The following is an 11730-nucleotide window of genomic DNA, read 5'->3' as shown; positions in this document are numbered from 1 at the left end:
GGCCCTAGACCCACCAGCTTTGCCTATGCAGACTGAGACAAGTGATGAGATTTCTCAGAGGTTTTGACAATTATAGCAATTTCCTACAAAGCTCTTACCACCCACTTCAATGATTCAGGCTGAGGTCTTGATGTATTCTTACCCAACCTTCCAGCTCAGCTTCTCAGACCTTCCCTGACCTTTGCACCCCTAGATTTTCAAATGTTAGCATAAGCCCTTATACTGACATTAAACTCTTTATTCCTGGAAATTCACAGTGCCTCTGTTTTCCTGACAAAATATCCATTGATACAGCTGCCACCTTGATAAGAGCGTAAAATTTGTCCTATTATTCCAATCTTTCCAAATGGTATGGGTTTCTCAATGTACAACAGCTTTAAATTTGGTAGTGGCCTTGCTGGGGCAATAGAGGAAGAAGAAAAAGGAATAACTAGAAAAGCCTTTTGAGTCCATTCCCTGTCTATTGTGTCTGCCCTCTTTGGCTTTAGGCTGATGTTTCTTTCCCATAGAGGACCCTGCCATCTTTCCACACTCAATGAGAACTTTCCAGTATTTATGTCTAGTTCTGAGATCTGTTATCTTCCCTCTACACTTTGTGCAATCTTCAGGTTTAGGTTTTTCTTCTCTTTCAAGATCATAGTCCTGTCTTAATTCTTCACCTGTGTTCTCCTTTCATCTTGCACACATGTAAGCCATTCTCCAAGGAGAAATTCCAGACACCTCCTTATTGAATGTTTCTTTGTTTTTACTCTGCTTATTTGCCTAAAGTTTATAAGGCAAATCTAGATACTTGATTTCTTTTTTCATGTGTTAGAAATTTTACTGTGCAAAATAATGCATGCTCACAATGGGAAGTGAAACAATCCAAATGCATATAAATGAAAAACTCAGAAAAATATTCTATAATCTCTTCTATACCTAATCCATACACTTTATTGAGTTATTAACCTGCTCTCTATGTTTCCCCTTTCTCCATTCTCATGAAAACAGAAATGCCTATGTTGGGCATTTCTCATCTCATTGTAGAGTGTTTTTTTAATGAGGCTATTCTGTTCACAGTGCCCTGCTATTTGCTATTTTTTATTTATACAAAAAAATGTGCAACCTGCCAGTTCCACAGAAAAATCTTTAACTCAATTTTTTTAATTGTATTCTGTAGTATGGTTGCAACTAACCCCTACCAATAAATACTTAAGTGGTTTCCACTATTTTTCTCTCCTGTGAATGCCCGCTGTGTATCTTTACACATACATCCTTACACAGCCGTCCTAGAGTCTTCTGTTTTCACATAGAAGTAGACTTTGGCATTTGAACTGATAGCCTTACTGATTAGCTAGACTGACAATCCCACTGCTGCTGTGAATGATTTTCAAAGTTGTATACAATTGGAACTCAGATTCTGCAGGCCCAGCCACACTTAACATTTTCTAGTCTTTGAGTTTTCCTGCCTCTAAACTTGCTGTCCCAAAAATCACCCTTGTACTTCATCCCAAGAGGAATTATTGTCTTAATAGTCCTAGTACTATCACTTGGTAGGTATGTAACCTGGAGAGGATAAGTAAGGAATTTCTCTCTGTGTATTTCACATCCAGCTATTAAATCTCTATGTACCTTAGGCAGGTTGAGTTGAAACATGCTTGTCCTTAGTCTTTCCAGCCACTGTGCACACCGTCAGAGCTTTCTTCATGCCTCAGCCCTACTCAAAGTCTTCAGTGGCTGTTGCTCTGATAGGATAAATTCCAAGCCTCTCAACCTGGGCTCCTCACATCCTGTAGATCCAAATGACTTTCCACCTTTGCAATATGCTCCTACCAGGCTGCCCCAGGCTGATTTCCTCACTCTCACCCGCTCATGCCATATTTCTCTCTACTGTAGGTTTGCTCATTCTGACCTTAATACCAATTCTCAGTAGTCTGTGGTAACCTCTGGTTTCAAACATAATGACCTTTCCTCGGTCTTCATTCTCAACCCCTCTATGGCATTCTACAGAGCACAATCTTCCTTCTTGAAGTGCCTGCATTAGCCTGAATGATGTTACACTGTGGATTATAGAGTCCAAGTTCATGACAGATCCTAAGAAGATCCTTTTATAAATACTGATTGCTGGGTCCCTTCTAGACAGAATAAATCCAATCTCTGAAAGTAGAGAACTGAGATCTTTTAAAACCTCCTAGAGGATCATGACGTACCTCGTCAACGGATCTGGGTATGGTGTCCACCATACCACTGGAGTACTGCTAATCTCTGGTTCCTTCATTCCTTCTTGCCCTCAGTCAGTTAAATTTTGAGTTACCTTTCTCTTCTCCCTGTCCTACCATGACAAGCCAGACTCCACATTTTGGTGACTTTCCACCCCTTCTCACTTCCCAGCCCCACTGGTCCTTCCATCCATTACAGACCTTTTATCATTTCATCCAAGTGGTAAAGAACTTCTGTATTTATTTTCCTCCTTTGGGGTTCCTCTCATTCCTTCCAAACATTTATTCAACACATACTGACAGCTTACTAATTCAAGGAACTGTATTAGGTATTAAGTGTTTTATCTCTCAAAGCACTGCTTTTTATGCCTTATCCAAATCAAAAAAAAAAAAAAAGGATAGTTTGGGGGATTTAGGGTAAAATAAAGGTTTTTAAACTCTGACATAAACATCAGCTACAACATTGTCACAGTCTTTCAGTGCAGAGAGTTAATTACTAAAGTATGCAGATACGATTGACCTACGTTTTTTCCATATGTTTTAAGTGGAGATAAAGAGGACCCTCAGAAGATTAGAGGATCTTTATATCCAGGAGCTCAATCCTCTAACCTTGAGAAATTTATTTAACTTTTTTGGGCCTTACTTTTTTAAGTAGTAAAATGAAGAGAATAATTTTGTCTCTGACAACCTTACAGGGTTGTTGTAAGGATCCAATGACTTAATGTATGTGAAAGCGTCCTGAAAACTACACGTATCAAATTTTGTTGTTGTTAGGTGCCATCAAGCTGGTTCCAGCTCATAGCAATTCCGTGTGGCATAGTAGAACTATCCCATAGATTTTTCTAGGTTATAATCTTTATGGAAACAGATCACCAGGTCTTTCTCCCATGCAGCAGCTGGGTTCAAACAGATGTGTAGGTTAAAACTACTGTTCCTTTAAGCCAAGTCATAGTCATTTCCTCCAATCAATGTCAGAGTAGTCAGGAAATTTGGATGTTTTACCACACCACTTACATACTATTTGTTCTAAACTCATCTTGTTTACCATCTTACTTAAGAATTTTCACACCTTTATGATTAGCAATCCAACAGAATGCAGAAATTATTGAACAATATCATTAACATCACACACAAGTAAAATTTTGCTGAAGATAATTCAGAAGAATTTGCAGCAGTACGTCCACATAATTCAATCCAGTGTCATGGATTGAATTATATCCCCCCAAAAATGTGTATATCAACTTGGTTAGGCCATGATTCCCAATATTATGTGCTTGTCCTCCATTTCATGGTTGTAATTTTATGTTAAGAGAATTAGGGTGGGATTGTAACACTACTCTTACACAGTTCACCTCCCTGATCCAATGTAAAGGGAGTTTCCCAGGGGTGTGGCCTGAACCACTTTTTGTCTCTTGAAAGGGAGGTAGACAAAGAGTTAAAGACATCATACCACCAAGAAAACAGCACTGGGAGCAGAGCGTGTCCTTTGGACCCAGGGTACCTACACCTGAGAAGCTCCTCGACCAGGGAAAGATTGAGGACGAGGACCTCCTCCAGGGCCCACAGAGAGAGAAAGCCTTCTCCTGGAGCCAATGCCCTGAATTTGGACTTTCAGCCCACTTACTGCAAGGAAATAAATTTCTCTTTGTTAAAGCCATCCACTTGTGGTATTTCTGTTATAGCTACACTAGATAACTAAGGCACACAGGAAACTGCTAGAAATTCAAGCTGAATTTGGAAGAGGACGTGGAACAAGAGTATCATTGCTGACGTCAGATGGATCTTGGCTGAAAGCAGAAAATGCCAGAAAGTTGTTTACCTGTGTTTTATTGACTATACAAAAGCTGTGTGGATCATAACAAATTATGGATAACATTGCAAAGAATGATAATTCCAGAACACTTACTTGTGCTCATGAGGAACCTGTGCATAGACCAAGAGGGAGTTGTTCAAACAGAACAAGGGGATACTGTGTGATTTAAAATCAGGAACTTGTGTGTCAGGGTTTTACCCTTTCACTATACTTACTCAATCTGTACGCTGAGCAAATAATTCGAGAAGCTGAACTATATGAATAAAAACGTGGCATCAAGATTGGAAGAAGACTCATTATCAAATTGCGATGACACAATCTTGCTTGCTGAAAGCAAAGAGGAATTGAAGCACTTACTGATGAAGACAAAAGACTGTTACAGCCTTCAGTATGGATTGTACTTTGACATAAAGAAAACAAAAATCCTCACAACTAGACCAATAAGCAACATCATAATAAACAGAGAAACAATTGATGTTATGAAGAATTTCGTTTTACTTGAATCCTCAATATATGACAATGGAAGCAGCAGTCAAGAAATCAAACAACATATTGCATTGAGCAAATCAGCTGCAAAAAAAAAAAAAAACCTTTTTTCAAGTGTTAAAAAGCAGAGATGTCACTTTGAGTATTAAGGTGTGTCTGACCCAAGCCATGGTATTTTCAGTAGCCTCATATGCATGCAAATGCTGGGCAATGAATAAGAAAGATCAAAGAATAATTGATGCTTTTGAATTACAGTGTTGGTGAATAATATTGAATATATCATGAACTGCCAGAAGAAGGAACAAATCTCTCTTGGAAGAAGTACAGCCAGAATGCTCCTTAGAAGCAAGGATGATGAGACTTCATCTCAAGCACTTGGGACAATTTATCAAGAGCAATTATTCCCTGGACAAGGACATCATACTTGGTAGAGAGTCAGTGAAAGAGAGGAAGACCCTCAATGATATGGATTGACACCGTGGCTGCAACAATGGACTTAAGCACAGCAACAATTCTGAGGATAATGCAGGACTTGGCAGTGTTCGTTCTTTTGTGCATAGGGTTGCTATCCGTCGGAACCAACTCAACAGCACCTAACAACGGCAACAGTGATTAAATAGCGAGTAATCCCAAACAAAAAATTCCCCCTGCAGCACCCACGCCTTAATCATTTCACATTCTCACTTCCCTTGATAAAATCTATCAAGTAGAACCTTAGACCTATTGTAAGCTTATAAAAATAAAAAAATTTTCTTTTTTTTTATAGTCTGGCTCAAGTGTAGCTAGCTTTAAGCTATCTAAATGCATTCATGTTGTACTAAAAAACTGCCCCATAAATTCTCCAAGGCTGTAAGTCTTTACAGAAGCAGAACCGCCTATCTTTTGGTTAGCAGTCAAGCACTTAACCACTGTGCCACCAGGGATCCTCATATTGTACTAGAAACCCGAAACGTTAGTTGAGCTTTTTTTCCAACTCTACTTCCAGTTCATCATTTTACCCTTACAGATAGCATTTTATTTTTCCTTTTTGTCTAATTTCTTATTTGTCCCAAGTTCTGCACCAAGTTCTGCCCTAAGCATGAAGAATTTCGTCTAAATTATTAAGCTATTTATTTATAGAAATGTCAATGGGAATACTTTTTTTTCTAATATTGATATGAATTTATCCATTCTTATTTGAGTACTCATTCAATAAACATTTATTAGCACTCCAAAAAAAAGAAATACGAACCCGTTGGCTTCGAGTTGATTCTGACTCATAGTAACCCTATAGGACAGAGTAGAACTGCCCCTTAGAGTTTAAAAGGAACAGCTGGTGGATTTGAACTGCTGACCTTTTGGTTAGCAGCTGAGCTCTTAACTGCTATGCCACCAGGGCTCCAAATAGCACTAGACCGGAGGAAAAACAATTGCAGTTTTTCTACTGAAGAAATGTTCTAGATTATCAGGGGTAGCAAATGACTTTTTTTTCAAAGTTGCTAAATGCCATAGGAGAAGCAGACAAGGATTTCTGGAGGACGTGTGAGAGACACCTGACACAGATTAGTGGGGTGGAACAGCTGCTCAAATTAAGTTTATTGGGGGATATGACCCTTAAGATAGACACTTATGTGATTAGCTGTAGTTACAAATGTAAAAGCATAGTGGAAGCAACATTTTAGGTAACCAAAAGGAGCCACAAGGCAAACTTTTTCAGAACTTACAAGTAATTTAGTGTAGATAAAACATAGAGTACAAGCAAGAGAGAAAATGAAGGTGGACATGTTCACCAAAAACTTTAGACTTTATCTAGTAAGCCAGGAAGAAGAATTCAAGGATTGTAAGTAGAAAATTACTACAAACTTATGAACCTGATAAAGGGTTAATCTAACCACAGCAGGCCATAATCACAAAAGGCCAACTTGTTTGTCAGAATCTATAGGACTTGAAACAATACAAAACTATATCAAAGTGGTAGAGCAGAGTGCTCTAACTGGTTCAGTGGACTGTGGATGTGCATTCGAAAAGGAAATAACAATTTACCCCAGAAAGCGAGTTAAAGATCTGCCCAATATCACACTTAACCCACATAACAAAAAAACAACTATCAGAACCTCTGAACCAAAAGACCAAATTGTTATGTAAGAAAAAAAAGAAAAGGTCACACAATCATGATCTCAGTTTTTTGTCTTTTCTTTAACCAATCATAGTCTGTAAGTAATTTACTCTTAGGTACATATTCCAATGACTGCAAAGGGCATCTTGAAAAACCCTTGCAATGAACCAGCACCTGTAGGAATTATATAAAACTTATCTATAGATTGTAGTTTTTTGGATTTGGGTCTGTTTGTAGCCTGAGTGCTTGCAGCCAGTTTCCCATTCTTGTTTTCTGATATTTCACAACAAAATCTCTTTATTGCAGACGGCTTTGGTGAAACTTGTTACAAATTGGTGCTGCGTGAACAGGGTCTTCATTAGCAAATTCCTCTTTGGATCTCCAGGAGACCTGAAGTGCTTGTTGGTGCCACAGTGGACCCATTGTATTTTGCTTCTTGCACTCCCCGCCCCCTTGAGAGATCCTCTGACTGAGGTAAGCACTATCGAAGTACAAACTTTATTGCCTTTCTGCATAATAGGAGACATTATTATGACATATTTCTGTAAACCGTTTTAGCACCTTTTGTTTGAAGCTTCATTTTGCGAGCTCCATCTGGAGCTCTTTTGGTAAAACTTCAGTTCTTGATTTTATGGTTGTATTTTTCTTTTCTGTCTCCCTTTCTGTGTTAGCTAACAAAAGCAAGGAAAGAACAATAACAGCAGTGACAAAAGCGCCCCATCCAGGACCCCTGCTGCCTCCATGGTTCAAAACTTTGATGCCACTGCCAGTCAGTATTTAGAAAAAGAGCACAAACTCACTAAGGACCATGAGGCTGAACAGTGGCCCTGTGGGGAAGCTTTGATTTGGTAAGATATTATTATATTTGAGATGTAAAGTAGAAAGTCAAGGATCTTGTGTAAAACAACTACAGTGGGAATTTTTTTATAATTGGTATTTGAGACTTCTGAGGACTGCCGTCTCTTCAGGTTCTCCTGGACCTGGCAGCAACCAAAAAAGCTGCCCTTCTTGATAACCTTCATAACACCCATTCAGTACAGATTAGCTTTTAGAAGGTCTATATATTTAAAGGATTTATAGTCATTTAATATAGTGGTGTATGTACATTTAAGGGAAATATAAGAGAGATTAAATGTTTGAAATATTAGTGTAACTTGCAGCCCAAGCAAAGAAGAGACTCAAACCAAAAAGAAAATAAAACCAGACATACAAAGGGAAAAAATATATATTGCTATCAAATGTAATGATCTCTTAAGAGTCCATAACTATTTTCAATGCACTTAGATTATTGAACTTGGTGAATGACCTAACACATCATCTAACATTATTTTAACTTTTACTAAGAGAAAGGACAAATTTTCCAAATCCGAGAGTATTGGGTGGAATAGCTTGACTGTATACATCAGGAACACAGAACTTACATTGTCTCTGAGTATGTTTTTTTTTTTTTGTGGGCTGACAAACTCTTTCTGAAAGCGACTCTAAAAGTAGAAGTCAAGGACATCAATGATATCCTGTCGTTGCTGTTGTGTGCCATTGATACTAAACATATTTTATGTGTGTTATTGCTGTATTGTTCTGATTGGGAAAATACATAATTATCCAGTAAATCATCTAGTGGCTTCTCCCCCTTCTCATTCCAAGAATTATGAAGTGATTAGAGAAAACGGAGTTCCTGGGTGTTGGAAACAGGTCTGTGGGAACAGTTCTGTTCTGAAACACATGAGGTCACGATAGTCGATTGGACACAGCTGGTTTTTTAGATGAGAAAATACTAGGTTACTTTTAGATTTCAGTAATGTATCCTTCTAAATCTATCTAGATTGGTTTCAATTATTAAATAATGCGATCTTTTAAAGAAAGATATCAGATCATAAAAATATTAAAGTTTATTTCATAAGTCATCACATTTTCCTATAAAAACTTAAATATCATAACTGGAAATAAAAGATTTGCATATTTTATGAAATACTACTACACACAAATATCACCACAACTCACAAAATTCACATAAATTCCATGATACAACAAATCCATTTCAAAAGCCTGTTTATCTCAGATTGCTTATATTCTCTTTCCATGCAAATTCAGATCTTCATGGGATATACGTTTCATGAATGAAAAATTGATGAATAAGATTGTATCGTCACCTTTAATCCCTTGAATTTGTGTCATCTCTCCAGTGAATCATGTTAAAGAAGTAATCCACTACAGTAACAAAGACCTTTTACTCAAAATTCTGATATCAAGTTCCACTGAACAAAGAGTAAATTGTTTCACGTGCCGCTTATGACAATCAGTGTCTTATAAATTGCATTGCCCTACATCAAATACACAAAAAATGTCTGGATGGTTTTATAAAATATTGAATACACAAAATCATTCTTCATGTAATATACAAATTATAATGTATATGAAACCATTCATTAATGTCTGTGTTAGTGAAGATCCAAGCATGAGCAATGAAAACACAAAACTAGATGACCAAAGCAGTTTCCATAGGGCTGGAGAATTCATTCAGTGTACGCAAGTTTATATTTACATCTGCTGTATTTTTATTTCACTCAAATATGAAAATTCCCTGTGACCTTTTCTCTCTGAAGACATCCCAATAATGACAGTTTAAAAGAGCTAAGTAGAACAATTACAATATTGTTTTTAACCACAAAAGTTTTCCACACAGGATTTATTATGTTAACTGATCTCTATGATCTAGGGATTACTTGCCTCAGCAAAAACTAAAGATATTTAGAAAATGTATTTCACTGCCTTATTTACTCTAATATTTTTCTACGATTTCCATTTCCTCTTCATTTTTGAAGATTCATAGGCAGCTCTCACCAACTTCTTTAGTGCATCCTTCATGTCCTTATTCCTCAAGGTGTAGATGAGGGGGTTGAGACTTGGAATGACAATGGTGTAAAAGAGGGTGAAGAACTTGCCCTGGTCTTTGGAGGCACTGTTACCTGGCTGTAGGTACATGTAGATGACAGTTCCATAGAAGATGGACACCATAGTGAGATGAGATCCACAGGTATTAATTGCTTTTCTTTGGCCTGCTTTTGGCTTCATTCTCAGCACAGCATTGGCAATGAAACCATAGGATATAAGAATAAGGAGGAGGGGTGTAAGGACAAAGACAATGCCTAAAGCAAACACAGACATTTCAACAGTTGTGGTGTCTATACAAGCTATTTTGACCATAGCTGGCAACTCACACAAGAAATGATCCAGAAGATTGTTTCCACACCTAGGTAAATTCAGTGTGAGTTTACATAATACCACAGAAGAGGCCAAACTAATACCCCAAACCGTGATGATCATCTTGAGACAAAGATGTGGGTTCATGATTACCAAATAAAGCAAGGGTTTACAAATAGCTATAAAACGATCATAGGACATAACAGCCAGGAAAAGGCACTCAGTGGAGCCCATACACATATTAACACAGAGTTGAATGACACAACCCACATAGCTGATGGTCTTATCAGGACCCCAAGAGTTAACCAACATCTGAGGTACGATGCTGGTGGTAAAACACAGATCCAGGAAAGATAAATTCCTGAGGAAAAAATACATTGGTGTGTGCAGATGGGAATCCAGGAGAGATGCAACAATGATGGCTGTGTTACCCACCAATGTAATTAAGTAGAAGATAGTGACAACTCCTGACAGGACCATCTCCAGTTTGGGATGATCAGAGAAGCCAAGCAGAATAAAACCATGTACAGAAGTATAATTGTTTTGAACCATGGTCCTTCAATGCCTAAACCGAAAAAGCGGAGAAAAAGAAATTTGTCAACACAAACTACCTTAATAGTTTAATGAAATCCAGAACTAAACAAAGGGAGAATTTATACCAATAATTTTAAAAAAACAATGAATAGAAAATATTGCATTCAAGAAATCTGGTATTTGTTGCAGATTCTTTTACGATGAAGAGTTCAGTGTCATATTTTATCTATGTGACCTTCAGGAGTTCACTGTTAAACTCAGGGTCTGAATATTTTCACCAGTGAATTTGAGAGTCTTCAATAGATATGGTTCTAAAATAACATGACTCTTATTCTTTGTAAAACTAGTAAGTTTAATATAATGAACAATTCTTTTACTTCATCAGAGGATGCACCTATAAAATCTAACTATTTGGCTAATGTCAGAATAAGGAAAAAAGCATTCCTCATCTTCTGTATCGTAGTGCATAGCATATTTGATCTCCAAGGTTGTTGTGTAAGAAATCTGGCATTTCTCCTTGGCACTTTCATCTACCTCATTCCTAATAACTAAGTTATCGTCAAAACTGGTAAAGTTGAATGCAAAAATATACATTAATGCTCCTCTCACTTTTTAAATTTTCCACCACTACTATTCTAATCAAAACTACTATCATCTCTCTAGATTCTGGTAATAATCTTCTATCCTTACATTCAGTCTTATGCCTTGTTACAAGATTTAATAAGATTACATCCTCCATGGGCTTAAAACTGGTCAATGACTTCCACTACATTTAAGAAATACTCAAATTCTTGAAGTTGGTTGAGATGAACCTGCCTGGCCTTATTCTCATGTCACAAATCCATAGTAGCTCTCCTTGTTTTTTTTTTTTTTTTTTTTAAATAGGTCAAACTCATTCCTATTTGAAGTCCCTAAAATCATTCCACTATTTCTATGGCAAACTCTTACTCATTCTTTAGGCCAGCATTTAAGAGTTTCTTTCTCAAAGAGGAACCCCCTGAGCCCATCATCTCTTTTTGCTCTATATCTTTTATCAAGCATAGGGAACTCCAAGAGAAAGCCAATATAGCATGGACTTTAAAAGCATGGTCACAGAGCTTTTGTTCATGTCTCTTCTCTGCCATTTATTGAACTGTGTGGTCCCAGGCAAGTTACATAACACTCTTGGGCTAGGTTTTCTCATCTGTAAAAATGGGACAATAAAGATACGTGTAGCTGGGGTGAATATTGAATGAGTAATATATGTAAGGTGCTTAGAACAATGTCTGTAACACAGTATGTCTTAATAATCATTAGTTACCAAAATTATTATAAGAAAAAATTATAATCATGCACCATGTAGGTAAATGTTTGTTTAACCTTCCCCCGTATCACTCTTTGAGTTTTAAAAGGAGACATGATGG

General features: G+C 37.2%; 1 protein-coding gene across 1 annotated transcript; it reads right to left on the bottom strand.

Moving 5' to 3' along the window:
• Window positions 1-9304: 9304 nt before the first annotated feature.
• LOC135232977 (olfactory receptor 2W1-like) lies at window positions 9305-10345 on the bottom strand. The gene has a single exon (XM_064295667.1). It carries the CDS (start codon window positions 10343-10345, stop codon window positions 9383-9385), a length of 963 nt encoding a protein of 320 aa, XP_064151737.1. The 3' UTR covers window positions 9305-9382.
• Between the last annotated feature and the right edge of the window lie 1385 nt (window positions 10346-11730).

Source organism: Loxodonta africana, chromosome 1 (genome assembly GCF_030014295.1).
Source record: "Loxodonta africana isolate mLoxAfr1 chromosome 1, mLoxAfr1.hap2, whole genome shotgun sequence".
NCBI lineage: Eukaryota > Metazoa > Chordata > Mammalia > Proboscidea > Elephantidae > Loxodonta > Loxodonta africana.
Note: the sequence above shows the minus strand (reverse complement) of the source record. Positions and strands in the feature narration are given on the sequence as shown.